General features: G+C 35.2%; 1 protein-coding gene across 2 annotated transcripts in view; it reads left to right on the top strand.

Annotated features, from left to right (window-relative positions):
• FOXJ3 (forkhead box J3) overlaps nt 1-21,418 on the top strand; it is a 120,206-nt gene that overhangs the window by 19,400 nt on the left and 79,388 nt on the right. For both annotated transcript variants that reach the window (XM_031464925.2, XM_064493678.1), the window contains exon 2: nt 2,537-2,597. In XM_031464925.2, the coding sequence (XP_031320785.1) occupies nt 2,554-2,597 (44 nt within the window). In that variant the 5' untranslated portion in view covers nt 2,537-2,553. The remainder of the gene's footprint in view (nt 1-2,536; nt 2,598-21,418) is intronic.

A 21,418-nucleotide genomic window follows, 5' to 3' on the forward strand; every position in this document is an offset into this window, starting at 1 on the left:
GTGTGAACATACGTTTTAAGTTCTGCAGATACATATATATGTCTCTATATATGTATTCTCAAGGGGATTGTATATATAAATTTTTATATGTAAAAATACACATATACACTACTAGGAGTAGAATTGCTGGGTCATATGGTAACTTTTGTAGGAATTGCCTCTGTTTTTAATAAGGCTGGTATTGTAGAATACTGTAGAATGTGGTTTAGGTTTAAGAGCCAAATGGGCTGGCTAACTCTCCACATTCTCCTGTCCCTACCCACCTAATCTAGACCATGTAACAGCACCTGATGTCTAGATTGTCAGAGTCAACAGAGCAGGAACACCCAGATAACTACCTTGTAGAATCCTGGATGTAGAGTCCTGAAGTTAGCTCTACCCACTAACCAAGTTTGGTGAGGAGTGGGCTAAGAGCCCAGGGGTGTTTAGAGAAGTCATTCCTCATAGAAATCAAGAGTTAGAGAGAAGTGTTCTGCCCCAACAAAGGAAAAGAAATGAGTTAGGCTAGAAACATGAAAGCTATTCTTAGATAAGGGCCTGTCATTTAGGAAACATGTTAAAGAAAGATGATGAATTCAATTTTGGACATGATAGATTTGGGATTTCCAGCATGGAATGTTAGATTTTTTTTTGGAGATCTGGAGATTGATCTCTGCTAGAGATATAGATTTGAGATTCATTTGCATACAGATAGTTGAAGTACAGGAGTAGGTAAATCACCCATAAAGTAAAAAACAGTGGAGAAAAGTGTCTGGTAATTCCCATATCTGATTCTTTGAGGCTTTGATTCTGCCAATTGATGTTTCAGCTGTATCTTACTCTGAATGGCTTGTTTCCTTCTGGTTTTTGTGATTTTTGATTGTGAATTTATTTATTTTGGGAATTTATCCTCGGAAATTCTTCCAGGCCTAGATCAAAGGCAGATTCCCCAGAAAAGATTTATATTTACTTCTGTCAAGGCTAGGTGGGGGACATTGCCATTCTAGGACTACTCTAAACAAAATTCTAAGTATGAAGCTTTTTAAACCATAATCTAGGTGAGGGTCGGCTTATGATTGTGAATGTCAGGGTACTGTTAAAGTGCTATCATAGTTCTCCAGTCCCTCACCAGCACTTTGTGCCAAGGTTAAAGAGAAGTGTTCCTTCCAATTCTCTCGGGTAACACTTGGACTTCACCTCTTGTACCTTGAGCCCCAGTTGGCCTTGGAATTGCAAACTGAAATTCAAAGGGGTTGGTAAAATGTCCTGAAGGTAAGTGAAAGCTGGTTCCAGTACTATGCATACTTACGTAGTTTCCGTCTTTCACTTGGATTTTGGCCTTGATCATACTTTATTTTCTTTCAGGTTATTGATTATAAAGATTAAAGATTTTGTCCAGTGTTTGTTATTTTCAGTGGGCATGTTAATCAAGCTATTTATCTTGTCATTCTGGCAGAAGTAGAAGTATCTGTCTCTCTTCAGTGCATGCAGGGACAATTAGATGCAGGGAATTCAGTCAGCCTCTAAATTAAAAGTTATAAACTTGGGACAACATCCAGTGTTTTCTTTGGCCCACATAGTATTTAGAAAATAAAAATCAGGAGACTTCAAATAAAATTTTGGATATCTTGCATCTCTTGAAAAATTAGAAGTTCTTACAATACTGGGCTTGCAGTCCTGCGTAGCAACAGTTGGCTAGAACTGAAGCTGATCCCTTTAGAGTGAACATGTTCTCTTTAGTTGTACACACAGTCTCCTCCACTAGTACAGTGTTATGCTTATGTATATACACTTATATCCATTTCAACTTCTCTTATTCCTGTTACTGGACACTTGGGGATCTCCATGTGCCAGGTAGTGCTAATAGACAATTTTACATTTGTTCATTGATTTATTTAACTCTAATGACAAACTTGCAGTTTATCCCTGATGAATAAATAGTCGTATAGGTGGTATTATCCCCAAATTACAGATGAAGAAATGGAGGTTCACTGAGTTTATATAAATTCAAGGGCTCATAGCATCACAGCTAGAATTTGAACAAAGTTCCTTCTGTCACTGCTATTCTTAACCTTTAAAAGAAAAACTAACAATAGAACTGTTCTTCAGATGAAGTCTTAGTGAAGTCCAGTATATAATACCAACAAATACAGCGCTGCTTTGACTGAAGAGTAGATGGGCTGGGAGAAAATTATGTGGGAATGGGATCATGCATTCTCGGCTGTTTGGTAGCCTTGACACTTCTCTGGAATCCTTAGGATTCTGCTGACCAGTTTTGACACTATCTATAACATAAGCATAATAATTTGTTAAATTTATGAATTTTTGAGCTTTTTTGGATGTTACGGTTATAGTGTGCCTATTTTTCTTATGCTTCCTGGTATGTCTGTCTTCTCAGTGTAAACCTTTTTGCTCAGTAGCATTTTCTAATCATGTGGATATGTGTTCATATAATGGTGTACCTTTTAGCCTTCTATTTCTGTTTTAGAATGGTAGTGTGATTTATACTTTAATTTACTTTGGAGCATCTGATAACTAACTCTTCTTCACTTTTCAGATTCTCTTTGTGGCCAGATGGGTTTGTATGGACAGGCTTGTCCATCTGTAACTTCATTAAGGTGAGTGCTCTTTTTTTTCTTTATTGGAACATACAACATTTTAAAAGTTTTGCTGGTCAAGTCATTAGAATCAGTTTCACTGTGAGGTTCAGAATAAAATATTGTAGTTTGTTTTGTTAAGCAGTGGGATTGAGAGAGATTTTTGTTTACAGAGATATTTGTGGTAATGAGATTTGGGTCTTAATCTCCACTAGTGAATTTATATATGTTCTTGTACATTAGATAAAAATTTTATACTTCTTTGTTACTCCTTTTTTAAAAAAAAGCTAATCTGCTTTCTACTTGTTTTAATTAGGGAATACATAGTAATTTTTGATTGCCTTTGTAGCAATTATTAAAATAAGACTAGATGGTAATTTAAGCCTCTTTCTAAAGGACGATTTAACACAGTATCTAGATTATCTTCATTTATAGTAAGTAGGTAAAATGTAAAAAAGTAGAAACTAAGTTGTATTTAACTCAGCTTTAGATCTTTCTTGAAGTTGCTAAATCCTTTTAACAAATTAAATCTTATGTGAAATCCTGTGAATAAAACAGATAAATGTGGGAGTTTTCTGCTTGCTTAGGCTTCTGTGTTCTACCCTCACAGTTGCCCCTAAAGGATTATTGCAGTTCCCACAGCACAGTTTGAAAAAAATAACCTAAATCTAATCTGATAATTGAAATCTTTCGGACTAGAATATGAAGTGTTGATAGTAGTACCTGCCAGTTACACTGGTTGTTGCAGCTAGCTGTATCAATTATTTATTCAGCATATTGAGCACCTAATGTATTGTCAGGAGCTATTCTAAATGCTGGGCTACAGTAGTGAACATAACAGATAAAAATCATGTAATCACAGAACTTGCATTTTGGTGAAGGGACAGTTAATAAAATAAGAAGTATGTTAGATAGTGACAATGATAAGGGCTAAGGTGAAAAATAAAATAGAGAAGTGGTATAGGAAATAAGGGATATGTGTTATTTTAGATAAGGTAGCCAGGGAGAGCTTCATTTGAATGAAGACCTGAAAGAGTGATGGAATGAGCCATACATTGGATAGGTGGAAGATGAGCATTCTGAGCAGAGGGAATCCAGGAAATGCCAAGGCAGGAGACTTGTCTTGCATATTTGTGGCTAGAACAGAATAAGTGATGAAGAGAGTTGGAATTGCCCAGTCTTAGAGGACAGGAGAGAGAGGAGTGATTCAAAATTGTTAGAGCCATGAATGTGAAGTCAGGGAATCCTTAGGCTTGGAAGAAATTCTGGTTGTTCAGAATGCCATAAAGAAAAATAAAATTGCCTTTTTAGTTTTTGTATACTTGTAAGCTTTACTCCATGCCATTATGGCATTTCTTTCCCTGAGAATGCATCTTCAACTTATAATGGAAATTGATGGAGTGATTGCTTTTTTACTTTGTTGGAATCCATTCTCTACCTCCCTCACCATACCCCCTCACTGCCCCTGCAAACAAAGGACACCTGTATACTGCTGAAAAGAACCTTGTTTTAAAAAGACTGTTATCTTTTTTTTCAATCTCCAAAGCTGCTATTTGGAGATTTCACTTAACAGTGATTTCTGATTAGTATGATGGCAGGGGAAGGAGTCATTTTACATTTTTTTTTTGATTATTTTAAACTTTAGATATGGCATATCAGGATATTTTTGCAGACTTTGATCTTCCACTGATTAGACTTCCTTAAAGATACTTTAGTTGTGGGATGTGCTGAAACAGTCTTATTAAAGTCATTCACTAAGATTTAAAATCCCTTTATTTGTTTATTTATGTTTTAGGTTAAGCGTATATATGACATTGGGTTAAGAATGATATATACCAAAGATTTTTTGCTTGACAGAATTACAGAATTGGAAGGGATGATGAAAGAGAAGAGATACCATGAGTTATTTTCTAATTTGCTCACTGTGTTAAAATTCTTGTGTATAATATCCTAGAATCATGTTTTTTGTGGATATAGCTATACATTTACCATTTAGCTAATAATAAACTAAGAGGCTCTATGGTATTTTAATTAGGATATTTAGTGTCCTTATATCCTGATCTTTCATTTTTGTAATATTCTATATGGTCCATCTATGAAGTAGAGGATTCCTCTTCTCAGTTGTATGGGTAGAAGACCATTGTTTGTCATTGATTTTTCTAACTGAAAGCCAGCGTTGGATTGATACAAGGAAGAAAAGAAAACAATGACTGTTTTTTTTTTTTTTTTTTTTTAGGTGAGGGGAAGAGAAAAGTGGATTACTTTAAAACACAATAAATTTTAGTCCATTTTCCCATAGAATCTTCTGCAAATCAGAAATGGCCTCCCCAACTACACTATCCAAATAGAATTAGAACCAGAAATCTTAAAGTAACTCAAACCTACTGACAAAACATTGCTTGTTTGCCATCCTTTTCTTATATATACCACTTTTATATCATGTATGTACCTCTGTGTACTATCTGTATCTCTAGAAAGTGGCTAGCCTCAAAACAGGAAACATGAGAGTTGGTGGAGAAGAACAGGAGAAGTGGGAGTGGTTGATTTATATGTAAATGAAGATAGAAGAAAGAATGAAAGTATGTGACATTGAAAAAATTTGTTTTAATTCATTGTTAAAAAATTTGTTTTAATTCATTGTTTTCTATAGATGATATTAGATCCTTGTTTAATGTAAATATGTTAGGATTAAAAAATCATACTTGTATTTTTATGATTAAAAAGTAATGCATGTTGTAGAAATTTTGGGAAGACAGCCGTTGTTAATATCTTCACATCATACAATTTTATACTGGTAGATGCTGTGTATATCAAAGTATGCTCTAATTTTGATCAGATTGCTCTTAACTAACATGTAGTTCTTCTTTACTTGCTAGTGTAGGTAGACTGCATTTTAACAAAAGTTACCCTTAATAACATCGTATTCTATTACAGTATAATGAGACTGTTTTATCAGTCAGGGTTCTTCAGGAGGCAGAAAACACACCAGTTATTTGAATAGAGATTTTAATAGAATCATTAACTAAATATAAAGTTGTTAACTAGGTAACAGAAAGGATAAAAATAAAACTGAGGTATCACGGAGATAAACACTTCTAGAAGTGGTTACCAGCCCTAAGGGCTCAGGGACCAAATGGAAAACCTAGAGACTTAAGAGGAAGTGTCCTGTGGAACCAAAATTCAGACCTCTGGGGAGAAGGCACTCACTACATGGCTAGTGCTTGTGTCTAAGCTCAGAATAGGAGTCCCATGGGTTTGAGACCCAGAACTCTGGGGAAAAGGTGCTGGCTGGTCCTGGTGTCTTTGAGTGGGGTTATGATTAAGCTAGTTCCATAAGTACTGAAAACACTTCAAACTGGATTCACTTTCTGCTATGGGGAGGACCTTCTGCTATAGGAATGAAGAAACTTGCTGAGATGATGCTCTTACGAAGCTCAAAGAATAGACTGGAAAGCACAAGTATGTTTTTCCATCTCCAGGCTTGTAGTCCATCTTTAGTGTTCCCTCTTGGCAGAACCTTATAGGAAATGAGCTGGCAAAGCAGAAATGTGGTTTGCAGAGTCTCAGTTCCAGCGTCATTAAGGCAGATGGGAAGAAGAGATGGGAGTTTGGAACTGAGGGGCAATAATAACTTAATAACTTGTGCCAGCAAACTACTAAGAAATATGGTATAAAAAATCTTTTCTCAGATCTGTTTTGCAGTCAGTGTTTATGTGATTTTAGTAGAATATTTGCATGTTGCTAAAAATGCTAATTTTGTGAAACGTGAAATTATATTAAAAATGTATCCAAGACTCACAAGTATTCCTTGTAGTCTGAATCTACTGCATTCATATTTTGAGTTGGGATAGTAAAGAGTGGGAATAGTGAATACTGGGTCATCTACATCTATTTAATTCCTTAGTTTTGGATAGCAAGAGTGGGAGTTCAAATAGTGATGGATACAGCTTCTGTGAGACAGTAGAATCTTAAAAACATAGCAAAATCGGGGAGGAGGGTATAGCTCAGTGGTAGAATAATGCTTAGCATGTGCGAGGTCCTGGGTTCAGTCCCTAGTAGCTCCATTAAAATAAATAAGTAAATAAATAAACCTAATTTACCTCCCCCCAAAACAAAAAACAAATTAAAAATTAGCAGAGTCTATTACTGAGTTTATATAAGATGGATTCAGATCCTGAGGTGTACCTGCATTTTAGTTCCAGGTACAGATTCAGTAAGAGCAAAAGCTTACTGAAAAACAAGCCCTTTCCTTGAACATTTGCTTTATGTAGATAGGTAAACACATATATGTATGTAATATACTTCTTTCACATATTGTAGCAATAGACTATTTTTATAATTTCGTTTGATTAAAGCAAAATAAAAACTTGTTATTCTTTGGACTTGATAAAATGGGGCCTTTCCTGCATTTCTGAATTGCCTAACACTTATGAGGATTGATTTTATGGTTCGTATGTGTATTCAGCCTGGGACACTGGGTTTATCCGTAGTACTCCAAGTAGTTTCTGGTGATACTCCCTATGCTCTGCCTGAGATCTCTTTCTCTTGTTACCTTTTTCTGTTTTTCTTGTTCACACTTGTTTCTCTTTTTTGTTATGCTTCTCCCTTCAAGATGTCTTTTATTATTGATCCAGTCTATTTGTTTAGGATATGTTAGGGAGCACATAAGGATATTTTAGCACCAGAGAATCTTGTGTGTTAGTGTCCCAAATGAATTTCCTGTCCATCTGTTTCCTCATTTCCCTTCTTTTGATATTGATGACCCTGCTATTTAGAATGACCAGAGGAGGTATATTTAAATCTTCTTGCTGTCTGATGTCTAGTAGCAGACTTAATATGGAAGGCAGCTCTGGTATATAGTCTTAGAATTGGGTAGATACTGGTTCATATCTCTGTCACATATTATCCATATGATCTTGAACAAGTTACTGCACTATTCCTAATTTTGCTGTAATAGAATTGTTAATGTTTACCTCACCTGCGTGTTAGGATTCATGAAATAAATTATATACATAAGGCATCTGGCATATTTTTCCCTCTTTTGAATTATTTTTCAGTAGTAGATGGCAAAGGAATCACTATTTTTAGAATAAAATAGGATATATTTGTATCCTTTGCTGTCAGCTCAAGAACATGGGGTAGAAGAGGATTTCTTTTTCACCTTCTTTGCTTCACCCTAAATTCTTAGATTCTAGACTGTCTTCCAGTAGTGTTCAAGTTTGCAACTGGCCTCAGGCTAAGAATGTTGCTGACATTTAATATTACATGTTTATTATATTTATAATTAATACAACTTTATACCTTTAGGTCAGTCCCACACAGTGGCAGAAATAGCTTTTGCATTATCATGCCACAGTTTATCATTGTTATCTTTATCAAACTTTTTTTGTAATTGATAAAATCTATTAATTTGCATGTTTAGATCTGGCATATTCCAATTAAATAAAGAGTAATGAGAAACGTTTTTTTTTTTAACTTTTTTTATTGATTTATAATCATTTTACAATGTTGTGTCAAATTCCAGTGTTCAGCACAATTTGTCAGTCATTCATGGACATATACACACTCATTGTCACATTTTTTTCTCTGTGAGTTATCATAACATTTTGTGTTTATTTCCCTGTGCTATACAGTGTAATCTTGTTTATCTATTCTACAATTTTGAAATCCCAGCCTATCCCTTCCCACCCTCCACCCCCCTGAGAAACCTTCTTAATTTTGATCATTACAGAAACTTTTTCTAAAATGCATTGTTAAGCCAAAAAAAATTAACAATGCTTTTTTTTTTTCAATCTTCTAAAGCTTCACTGTCTGATATGGTAGCCACTAGCCTCATGTAGCTATTTAAATTTAAATTAATTAAAAAAAATTAGTTCCTCAGTCACACTGGCCATATTTTTAGTTCTTAGTAGCCTCACATGGCTGCTATCATATTGGATAGCACACAAACATTTCCCTTGTTGCAGAAGGTTCTGTTGACTAACGCTGATCTAGATCATCCTGAATGTAATTTAATCTTTGATATACGATGACCTAGTGCATTTGGACTTCCATTTCTGAGCATAAGGTATTGAAGAGTACCATTGACTATTCATTGACTTAAGGACATATAAAAGTTACTTTTGTGGGTAAATATTGACTTTGATAGCTAGCTTATGGTGTTCTTACTAATATACTAGACCAGGTATTAATTAAGCATATTAATTAAATTACCCCAACAACTCTGTGAGGTTTATACCATTATTATCTTCATTTCACAAATGAGGAAACTGAGATTAAAAACTTAAGCAACTCAAGGACATGCCGTGAATAAGAGACAAAGCCTAGGATTCACACTTTGGTCTTGCTCCAGTGCTCATGCTCTTAATCACTATATTCTGCTTCTTGGCTGTTGGTATTTATTATAATTTGAGACTTTTTCTTAAATGAGGGATACTAAAAAATATGTCACTTAATTGAGGATAGATACTATAAAAAATAAATACAAATGAGAAATATCAATGCAGGAAACTGGCAAAAAGTGATAGGAAATTTAATTTTTAAATACATTGTCTAAAATTGAAAAAATCTTGTAATGAAAGGCAGCTGTTTTCTTTATAGGGAGATGATGGAGAAATTTGAGTTGTCATGAATTCATATACTTGGGAGAGAATAACATCAGAGGTAATAGGATATAAAAAACATCACTGAATATTCTGCCAAGTAAAAGAGGAGTTAAATATAAAATCTGTGCCTAACAGTAGTGCTTATAGTATAAAATAATTATACTGAAAAATGAAAAAGAAGAAATTATATGATTTGATATAGTCAGCTTATTTTAGTCGACCTTTGCTTGGTTACAAGTAAAGGAAACCAGCACTGGATATATCAAATGAAAAAGAAAAGAAATTTATTTCAAATACTGAACACAGAACCCAGAGATACAGCTGGATCTCTTAAGGGAACAGAGCTTAGGTTTTTAGGAACCTGGCAGTATATTCCCTCTTCTGTTGCTTTTCTCTGAATGTAACTTACCTCTTCATTTCTATACACCAGATTTCTTTGCCTATTTGGCACGTAGCCATCCCATATCTCTCAAGTTCATAGCTTTTTTCTTTCAGGAGACCAGCCCAAACTGTTTCGGTCCTAATTCTGAATTCCTGAAGAAGAAAATTCAGATGAACGGTTTGGGTCAGGTACCAGCCCTGGTTCACATCCTTTAATTTGTTGTGTAGTACTGACTTTCAGGGCTCTGGGGCTGGAAGGAACACTGAGGAAGGGCTTGGTGAGCTATGCAAAACACTACAAAACGTTTCTGATACAAAGCAGCATGTGTCCAGCATTGACTGAGAACAGTTAGGATTTCAGCAGAGGATACTTTTAGGATTCAGTCTTTCCTTGTAGTCCTATGGGTAGTGAATGAGAGACTTGATTCCTATCTCCTTATCAGAGAGAGATTGAGGTGGGGGAGTTGAGGGAGAGAGAGATGGTGGTGGTGGGGAGAGAGAGATGGTGGTGGTGGGGAGAGGCATTTGCTCAATTACATTGAACACTAAGGTCTCATGGTTTTCCTGCTTAATCCCAGGAGAATTCGTACCTTACTTTCTTGGGTTTGGGGAAACATCCCTACACACTGTATCTAATTTGCAGACCCTGTGTTAAGGAGGATTAAAGAATCCCTTCAGAGAAATCAAAAACAACAACAAAAAACAGTATCAACAGACTATCCTTGGAATTGTGGATTTGAAATTGGACTCCTGCTTCAATTCTATTCAGTTTGACAGATACATATTAAATACTTACTGTGTGTTTACTAGCATTCAAGATTCTCATAAAAGCAACAAAAGAAAAGGAAAACAAAAGGATTATTTTGCCCCATTAAGTACTTACTTGAGAGTTTGAGGGATAGGTGCTGTGGACCGGTCTCTGGAAGGTTATGGTGTTGAATGGAGATTTTAGGCATAGGAATCCATTTCTTCACAGTTATGTTAACATTATTCTTTCCACCTCCCACATGTATTTGGAGTTTGCAAAGTGATATGTTAGCTGTGTTAAAAAGTACAGTTCATGAGGTTATGGAAAGATGAGTAAATGGAGCCTGAGAAAAACATAATGCTCCTTAAGGTACAGTAGGCTCAGTCTACAGGTATTTCAAGGGAAAAAAAAGGAAAAAAGAAAACCAAGAAGGGAAGCCCTTTTAGTATAATGAGAGGAGTGCTGGATTGGAACCTATATAAAATGGGAGTAGTCATTCATGCTTTACCTTACACAAATGTAGTTATTTTTGTCATTGATACCAAGAAGAAATCTCTTGGGCTTAAACTAAGTTCATGAAGGAAGATTATTACGGTTTTCAAATTAATTTTAAATATTCTAATGGGTATGGAATGGTATCTCATTGTGATTTTAATTTGCATTTTCCTGAGGATTAGTGATGAACATCTTTTTATGTGCTTATTGACTGCTTATATGTCTTCCTTCAAATCTTTTGCACATTTTAAAACTGAGTAGTTTGCCTTATTATTGCATTTTAAGAGTTCTTTAAATATTCTGGATGTGAATTTTTGTTAGAGAAAAAAGTTTAAAACTTTGATAGCACTTAACTTACCAATTTTTCCTTTTATTTTTTTTCTTTTTATGTCATAGTTGAGAAATTCTTACTCCAGATTGCAAACTTACTTTGTTTTCTTTTTTAAAAACAGCTTTATTGAGATTTAATTGACAGTACAGTTTTATAAGTTTGATATATACACCTATCATAACATATCCATCACTTAACAAAAGTTTCCTAGTGTCCCTGTGTACTTCTTCCCTCTCATCCCTCTTTCTGCAAGATAGCATTTGATCTCCTTTTGTCTGACTTCTTTTATTCAGCATAATTATGTTGAGGTTCACATATGTCACTGCATGGATCAATAGTTCATTCCTTTCTGTCCCACTGGATTTATGTACAAGAATTTGTATATTCACTTACCTGAATATACAGGGTGATGGATTTTTGGATTGTTTTCAGTTTTAGTTATTATGAATAAAAATGCTGTGAACATTTGTGTATGCATCTTTGTGTGGACATATGGTTTATTTTGAGTAAATACCTAGGAGTGAAATGACTCTATCCTATGATAAGTGTATATTTAACTTTAAGAAACTGTAAAACTGTTTTAGAAAGTGGTAGTACCATTTTATATTCCCACCAGCAGTGTATGAGAGTTCCTCAGTATCTTTGTCAGCACTTGGTATGGTCAGTCTTTTCATTTTAGCCATTCTAGTAGGTGTGTAGTGATACCTAAGTGTAATCTTAATTTGCAGTTTCTTAATAACTAATGACATAGAACATTCTTTCATGTGCTTCTTCCTCATTACATTTCTTCTTTGTTGAAGTGTCTGTTCAAAACTTTTCCCTGTTTAAAAAAATTGGGTTTTCTTCATTATTGAGTTTTGAGAGTTCTTTATATATTCTGAATATAGGTTCTTAAGATACACACTTTGTAAACCTTTTCTGCCCGTCTGTGACTTGTCTTCATTCTCCTAACAGTTTCTTTTGAAAAACAGAAGGTTTAAATTTTGGTAAAGTCCAACTTATCGGTTGTTTTATGAATTGTAATTTTCCATGTCATATCTGAGAAATACTTGCCAAATCAAATGTTGTAAAGATGTTCTGTTATTATTTCTTCTTTAATAGTTTTAGATGTGATTCATTTTTCAGATTTTTGTGTGTGGTGTGAGATAAGGATCACTGTTAACTTCCCATACAGATAACCAGGCATTTGTTTCAACATCATTTTTTTTTTCTTCAATCTCTCCTGTCCTACCAACCTGTCTTAGCACCTTTATCAAAAGTCATTTGGCTGTATATGTGTAATTCTATTTTTGGACTCTGTCCTGTTGATTTATGTGTCCATTCTTTAGTCAAAACCATTTGTCTTGATTATTGTAATTTTACAGTAAGTCTTGAAATCTGATCATCTTAAATACTCCGTGCTTTACAAGTTGGGAAAAGAACTTGATCATTCTGTATTTGCTTAGTGATGGGCTGGAGTAAAGAAAAACTTTCATATTTATAAATTAGCCACTAAATTTTTAGAAGATGGTTAAGAACTATTGCTTCCTTGAGCATATACGAGGAAATGAGTAGTTCTGTTAAGGAACTGTAGTTCTAATTAAGGAACTGAATAGTTCTATTAAGGCTGTTTATGGAAGAGATCGCTATGCTTGATGAAAAGAAAAAGATAGTTAAAGTCTATGTTAAAGACATGTCGCAAAGCTGAGAAGCTTAGAAGCTTTAAAGTGATGATGGCAAGAAGTAAAAAGTAGAAACAAAATATAGGATCTTTACAGAGCCAGTAGTGGAAATAAGCAAGATAAATCTCTAGGCAGAGAAACTCCCCTAGTGTCTAATAAATTTAAGCTGCAACAGCTCTTACAGATTGATTATTAGTGAACATTTCACCTTGAATAGCTCTGAAATTTCTGTGGAAGTTAATCCTCTTCAGGCCTTTTCACACTATGGAATGGTAATCAGTATTGATTTATTATGTTAGTTCATAATGATTGATTGATGTGCTTTTAGAACAGAAAGTCTCTTTTTTGTAGATTTTAACTAATAGAATCAATTGACTAGTGGTGACATTCATAACTGTTAGCATTCTGGCGTGAACTTATTCCCACTTAGTTTTCTGAACTGCCTCAATGAACATGCCTTTGACTTGTATAGTTCTTTTAGTTTTTCTTTCCTTCAGTGATTATTGTTTTAAAGTTTAGAATTGAGTGTGTTTTCCCCACCCAGATCTTTCTTTACCCACCCCTTTTAATTTTTGGTCCACTTCTTATAAAAACTAAAGTCTGTTGTGTAATACACTCAGTTTAGTCTAATTTTTCTTTTAACCTAGCCGTACTTGAAATTGTAACAGGGAATCTAAAAGTAGATATTAGAGTGCATTTATGATACTTGAGTTGGACTTGTTTTTAGAGTAATCTATACATATTATAGACATTCCATATTGTTAAACAGCTCTATGTCAGATTGCTTCTCTAAGAAGACTTACAGGTAATTTAGAGATTGGTGTTTGGCCTTTTCGAGTTCTGTGCACCACAGGAAAAGCCTGATGTTACCTACTTGTTGTGACCAGGGAAACTTAATATGATGCCAAATATTTGTTTAAATCCACAGTATAGGACTGAATTCATCTGTGTGTTTGTTGTCTGCTGTGTGCTTTTTTTAAAAAAAGAAGTTTCTAATCATTGTCATTTGTTGAATGTCTATTATGCATTAACATTGCACTAAGGTGTTTCCCATATATTTTGTCATCTACTTCTCACAGCAGTTCTGTGAGGCTTAGAGGTTTGGCTTGTCCAAGGATACATTTAGTAAGTGGAAGAGTAAGAATTCAAGCCCTTTTGGGTGACTTCAAAGCCATTACTCTTTCCATTATATTATAGTATATTAGAAACTTTAGTCTTCGAGATGTTGACTTATAACATGATTCTTAAGCTTTTTGGTCTCAAAAATTATTTAGTACCCAAGGAGTATTTGTTTACGTGAGTTATATCTATCAAAATGTATTATATTAGAAATTAAAACCAAGAGAAAATTAGTATGTATTAATTTACATAAAAATTAATAAACTCATGTTAATATAGATAACATACATTTTATGAAAATAACTATTTTCTAAAACAAAAAAATTAGAAGATTAGCATTGCTTTATATTTTTGCAAATTTTTAAACTATCTGACTTAATAGACATCTGGATTCTCCTCTGTGCCTCTGCATTCAGTCTTGTGACAGCGCTTGTCACATACCATCTGCAAAGCTCAACTGTACACTTATGAGAGGATGAGGGTAAAAAGGGCAAATGATATCTTACTGTGAAAGTTGTTTTGCCGCTTCAGATCCCTCAAAAGAGTCTGTAGACCACACTTTGAGGATCACTGAACCATAAACATCATATGTAGCAGCTTAAGCTGGTTCCTTAGCATTTTCTGTGCATCACACTTAACACTAAAAGATAAGATAGGATCACCTTTCACGATATTAGCCTTCTGCCAGCATTGATACCATTACTAGTATATTGCCATGGAATCAGAGTGTGTAGAGATAGGATATCCAGTAAATGTTGTATGGTGAGTTGAAGTAGTATGGTTGCAGAAAGTTCAGGATGAATATTTTAGTGAGACAAAGTGAACCAATGAACACATGCTACTCAGAGTACTTTTATTATTACTTATACAAACATTTAAAAAAAACTAAGTATACAAAGTATTAATAGCAGATTCTGTTTGGGTTTTAATTTTTTTATTTTAATTATTTTTGGGGGGTGAGGGGAAGTAATTAGGGTTATTTATTTATTTTTGGAGCAGATACGGGTGATTGAACCCAGGACCTTGTGCATGCTAAGCATACACTCTACCACTGAGCTATACCCTCCCCCTATTTGGGTTTTTAAATAACATCTGCAAAGATGGCTTTGAGTTTTCTTGTGTCAGAGGAACTGTTGTTCAGCAGTCTTTCTTGAGAGACAGAGACTCCAGTAGGTAGTGTGAGATTTAAATGCAAAGTATAGTACTTACTTAATGACAGAATGTAGGTCAGTGGTTATTGTCTAAGAATATTTATTTTTCTTCCCTAAATTGAAATATTTTTAAGTTGAGAATTACATACATAGTATAAAAATAGCCTTTGGCCATATGATCTTTACGTTTTACCCTGAATAGAGTTCTCATTATGAGTAATGTCTTGTATGAATTTAGAGTACAGTTATATGAATCTAAGATTCTATATTTGAGAGAATTTAGAGAAGAGCAGTAACTATATTATGGTTCTTAAATCCGATCCTGTTGGAGTTCTGGACTTTAAACTTAGAGAAGAAGGAACCTAAATGGGGTTAATATTGTGAAATATCTATGAGACATCATAATGAAGAGAACTCTGACCAGTTCTCATTTTAAAACATAGGATTTAAAGAAATCTTCTTCCCTATAGCAAGGGAGATATAGATTTGCCTGTTAAAATTTATTATTTTCTAAACACAATGAATTACTACATACCTTTTGTGAACTTTTCTTCCTTTGGAGATAAAGAATATTGTTGGTTTCCGAAATAGGTAATAGCCGGACTTTAAAAAATGACATAATGAGGTTTTTTTTTTTCCATCTCTGACTTTATGATAAATAGCTCTGAAATTACAGTTTTATTATTTACAAATGGCAGTTGTCTCACTAAATCCCCCAAATTTTTGCATAAGCTGTACTGTGAATATTCTTGAAATTTCAGAGGTGAAACAAAAGTGCAAGTCAAGAGTTTTAAAGGGTGAAGTTACATTATTTTTATGTTGGATTCCCTATCCTAAATTATGATTCCTCCACCTGTATTTTTACTTCAAACCAATGAGAATTATTTTGGCTTGTCTTTTAAAAAGATCACTGCTCATAGGAAATTGAAAGGCTCAGTTATTCATACCTTAGTGGTGATTAGCTTGATATTGTCCACTTTCCTCCTAAATAGAGCAGAGATCAACTGCTTTGAAAAGGTTGGAGTTTTTACTGGAGGAGAAGAGGAAGTAATTATTTTTGGAGTTTATCATACCAACTTTGGGGACCAGTATTGAAGGCTTAGGGCAGTGTGAGGTGGGAGATCCAAGGTATAGAAGGAACTTAGAAGTATGCCACATATAAACTACATTGAAATTTTGTCAGGAACAAGCTGGTCCTGCACCAGGAAGATGGAAAAACTTCTTTCTTTTCCTTGTTAAACTTTTATCTTTCTGCTACAAGATATCCAGTTGGGGCTTTATACTCTTAGAACTGTAGATTTAGGAAACTCCTTTTTAGAATAAATAGGATTTTGTGAGCTGCTTCAGGACTCATTATCATGGGATCTCATATCTATGGGAAAAGTATGTTTTCAATTCTCATATGCAATCTGTAAACAAAATTTAAACAGTCCTTTCTGAGTGACTTTAAATAATTGAGCTCATTTCCATTTAGATTGATAAATGATTATTGTGTGATTTAGGGCATGTAAGTCTGCAACTACTGAGTAAGAGTGATAACCATTTAAAATTTAGAAAATTCTGAGGAATGTGACTGATAGTAATAGCTAACATTTATTGAGTGCATATTTACTATATGTTAGAAACTCTCCTTAGTGCTTTGTATGTATTAGCTCATTTAATTCTCACAGCAATCCTTTGGGGTAGGTACTATTTTTATCCTCACCTGACAAATGAGTTAAAGAGAGGCATAAAGAGGCTAATTTACTTGTTTAAGTTCATATAGCTGAAAGTGGAAGAGTTTGAATTCCAATCCAGGCAGTCTTGCTCCAGAATCAGTTTTTAATCATCATATCTTTTCAGTGTAGGACATTGACTGTGTTATTTTGCTGAAATTAAACTAAGAATAGAAAGTTTGACTTTGCTTGTATATAACTGATTTTGAAAAAAGTAGCATCCACCTACTTTTTCTTGAAAACAGCTTAAATTATTGCTTCATTTATAAATTAAAAAAAAAATTTTTAACATCACATGCTTACAAAATGTCAGGTCAATCTATAGTAGATGATTTTCTTTTTAGGTTTCTGCCACAGTCTGCCTTGGGTATCCAAATATCCATCTGTACTCTTCTTCCTATACATAGAACTCACTCGCCCTTTTCCCAAGGGAAATAATGCAGAGTTTCATCCAGTTATTATATCCAGCTGAACATCTAAGCTCTCTGGGTGCATTCACTTTCCAGAGTGGTTTCTTGGTGTATAGTGGTGGAGAAGGAATAGGATAATAGCAATAAAAGCTGTTATTCAGAAAAGGGGATAATAGGAAACACACATTAGTCACTAGCCGTATCAATTCTAAAACCCTACTGAGTAGCAGTGGCAGAGACTCTCTGACAGTATAATAAATTTCTTGATCCTGCTCTTTGGTGGGGCCTCCATTGTTGCCTGTGCTCTCTGAACGGTCTCCCCTTTTCCTCCATGGCCACATCTAAAGTGGGTATTGGTGAAGATGCCCTTTCTGGGAAATGTACAGGTTTTATAGCTCACTTCTTGATGAGCTTGGGTATTATTTTGGAGACTTAAGTGGCTTTTGCAGTCTAGCCCCTCTCCTCCCCCAATACAGTTATCTCAAAAAACTTAGTTTCCAGACTCTGCTGCTTTGAGCCAAAGGACGTGCCTAGGCAGAATTTTTTTAATATGAAGACTCTGCCCTTTGTGCTTTGCTTACTGCAGGGATTTCTAACCTTGTTTTGGTGCCATGGAACTCCTTCAAAGTCTGGTGAAACCTGTGGACCTTTCTCAGAATAATGTCTCAAAATTCATAAATGAAAATACTTAGGAATACAAAAAAACCAATTAATTATATTGAAATATGGTTAACAAAATATTCACATTGTAACATTGTGCTATATGTGCCTTTAAATTAACACATTGAATAAAAGATCTAGTGGTGTGTCTAATACACTATCGTACTTTTGAAGTAGTTGATGAACTTAAATAAAAATTGAGACTGCAACATTGTCATATTTTATTAATGTATTTGTGATTTTTTTTTTATTGATGGCAAAGTCACAGGTATTATTAATGCTACTATGATTTGTTCTCTAGTTTCATAATGAAAGGAAATGCTAAGTTTCAGTTATGAGTTAGTGGAAATAAAGAAAATATTTTTCCCCCATCCAAGTTCATTGGCCTCTTTTAGCTCCTGAGGGAATGATGGCTCTGGGTAAGGCCATCTGAGCAATAGTCTTGGGTAGAAAGTCAACACCCTTACAACATTGCTTTTGTGTGGCAATGCACCAGTCTTCTCTGCTGCTACTGCTGCAGTTTTGTATCTACCACTAAGTTACTTCAGTTTGCTACTTCAGAGGCAGTTGGTGGTTTTTTCAACCATGCAGGGTTTAAATTATAGGACTTTTAAAGCTTGGATTACAGGTCATAGGCAGGGAGTAAGTACCTCCATTAGCAATTCTGCATTTTCTTCTTCTTTGTTTATAACTCTAAGGAGGTTTTTTTTCCCCCTCTCTTAGGACATTGTTTAAGTGGCTAGGAGGCACCAACACATGCCAGCATGCTCAGTTTTTCCTATAGTTATTTTTCTCCTTGCTATATAGCCTCAGCTGGCACATAGTTTTTTTTTCCAGTTACGAGAGGTGACAGTTTGACCGAATCTTTGACCAAGTCTTTGTTACTCTTTACAGCTTTCTATCCTGCAGTGTTAAGAGTTCTTAGTGTTTGCTTCATCAACTTCCTCCTTTAAGAGAGTGTCTTATTTTAGGTCCTATTACTTGTATCACTTCACTTCCATGTCCCACATTCCATGTTTGTTAGGAATTGCATTCCCCTGCTGGTAGCGATCTTTTTATAGTAGTTAAATACATAAAAAGTCTGGAAGGTAGGCAGTTCAGGGATAGGATGGCAGCTTCACAATTGCTTCATGGAAAAATCAGGAACCCAGATCCCTTCTCTCTGCTCCCATATTCTCAATGTGTGGCTTCCATTCTCAGAGATGACCTTATGGTCCAAGATGACTGACTGCTGGAGCAACAGCTATTGTATTCACAACAGTGATTAGGTGGCGGTTAGTGGTCTCTGCCATAGACCTTGCTTCTGGTTGCCTTGGGTGCTGAGACTTAATAACTGGAATTATATGTTATATATATGTGTGTGTGTGATGTGTGTGGTATGTGTATGTGTGTGTGTGTGTGTGTGTGTGTATTGACCCCCTGAGATGCATGTGATCAGAATTATTGCAGTGGTAATTACAAGGATTTCTTTTGAGTTCCCAGTTGCTCAAATTTTCACATGATGCCAAGTCTTAAGATAAAATGCCAAATGCTAGGAATAGAGGGGAAGGATTCATGAATATGTAAGTCACATCATTACCTTCATTATTCTTACTTCTTTAATTTTCTTGATGTTTTCCTCTTACCTCCATTTGGGAAAGCCAACAATATCTCTACCCATTTCCCACCTTTTCAAAACTGTTGAAAACTTGGAAACTTTCTGAGTAAGCCTTGGCCACTCCTCAGCAGTTAGGAAGGCTACAGAGGAAGACCAAGCAGTGTGCTAAAGTAGCTAAAATGCACATTTGGGATTCATCAGTGGCAGTATTTCATAAAGTGGGATTAAAACCCCTGCTGTGTCATGACTTAGTGTGAAATTGTTGTATCTTGATCCTGTTTACCTTTTCATTTTATGCAGAAAAAATTCCTCATGGAAATTCTTTTTAGCAACAGATACTATCAATAGATTTAAGAACTTCAGACATAAATTCTTCATGCCTTACTTTCTCCCACAAGTAACATTATCTTCTTATCTTTGCTTCCATTTTCCCATTTTTCTCTGCTTTTCCAGTAGAATTCTCTCTGTTCCTGTGTAGTGCTACTTGTCGGTTTGTCCTCTGAGCCATACTTTTTACTAATTTATGAAAGACCTCGATCCTGTGGTTATCCTTAACCTCATACTATTGAGACCTCTTTTTCTTTCACTTCTTCCTTTTACTTTTAAACATATGTGGTCTCATTTGTTTGGGGAGGAACGCACCCATACCTTCATTGGATAGTCACTGTTTCAGTCTTTTAGCTACCATTTATTGACCCTTTACCTACTATGTTCCTAGGCATTGGGGGAACAGAAAAGAATAAGAAAGTTCCTTCTTCCAAAAAGCTCATGGTTTCGGGTAGAGAGATAGATAAAGATAATTTAATTCTGTGTTAAGTCTTGTGATAGAAGTATTTATATTGTATGGGGGTAGGATCTAGTTTTACTTAGGAGATGGAAGATGGGAAGAGTGGATTGACTAGGCTTTCTGGAGGGGAGGTGTTTGGTCTGAGTCTTGGAGAAAAAGTAGAAGCCAGATAGGCAGAGTAAAAAGAAAAAGCCATTACAGAAAGGAAGACTCTTACTCCTTATCCAAATACTGTGTTATTTTTTCAGGTACTGTGTACCTGGCATAGTATTGGGTAGCATCTGAAGTACTGGTGTATGGCCATTATCCTCAATGGGGAGGTGAGGGAAAAGGGAGTGAGGGTAGGAAGTTTATGATGTATGAAACAGCATGTAAAGCCAAACTGAGGTTATGATGGCTCTAGGAATTTAGAGAAGGATTAATAAAAGATTAATGAAAAATATAGTAGTTGAAAATGAGGTGTTCAGATTTAGTATAATAGGAGAAGGGGACCTGTTGAAAGTTTTGGGGCACAGTCACATGAAGGGACAGTGCTGACAGATTTCTCTTAGAGTATGTGGACTCTGGAGGTGATTAGCAGGGAGGAGTGGTGAGAAATCAGAGCCTAGGAGGCCAGCTAGGAAGCTTTTGGAATGAGGTGAGGTAATGAGGGCCTGACATTTCTTAACCAGATTTCCATAACCAGATTCCTCAGAGCCTTCCATGCTGTTTTTAAATTGACCACCATCTGTTCTCTTATACAAGTGGACTTCTGTCATCACCATTCCACTAAGAGGTTTCTCTCTCAAGTTAATAATGATCTGGCCAAATCCAGTGGTCATTTTCTGTGTTCTCAGTGGAGACTCACTGCAGCAGCCAGCCTAAGCAGCAGCAGCGGAGGCACTTTTGACCTCACAACCAGGACTATGGAAAACTGAACAAACTGCTAAGAAAACAGAAGCCCCACTTCTTCAGAGTTTAAATTTAAGAGAGATTTTTATAGTGTACTTCAAATCTGCTGTAGCAGAACTGGTGAAAATAAGCACAACAATGGAATAATTCTTCCTCATAATGTCTTTGATGACTAGGTACCGTTTTCTTTCCAGCCTATTTAGAAAATAATTTTCTTTAAGTCTTAACTGAAGTTCTTCCTTCTCTTCCTCTTAAGGCTGTAGCCCATGTTGTCCTCTACCTTTTTGGAAT

The sequence above is a fragment of the Camelus dromedarius genome, chromosome 14 (genome assembly GCF_036321535.1).
Source record: "Camelus dromedarius isolate mCamDro1 chromosome 14, mCamDro1.pat, whole genome shotgun sequence".
NCBI lineage: Eukaryota > Metazoa > Chordata > Mammalia > Artiodactyla > Camelidae > Camelus > Camelus dromedarius.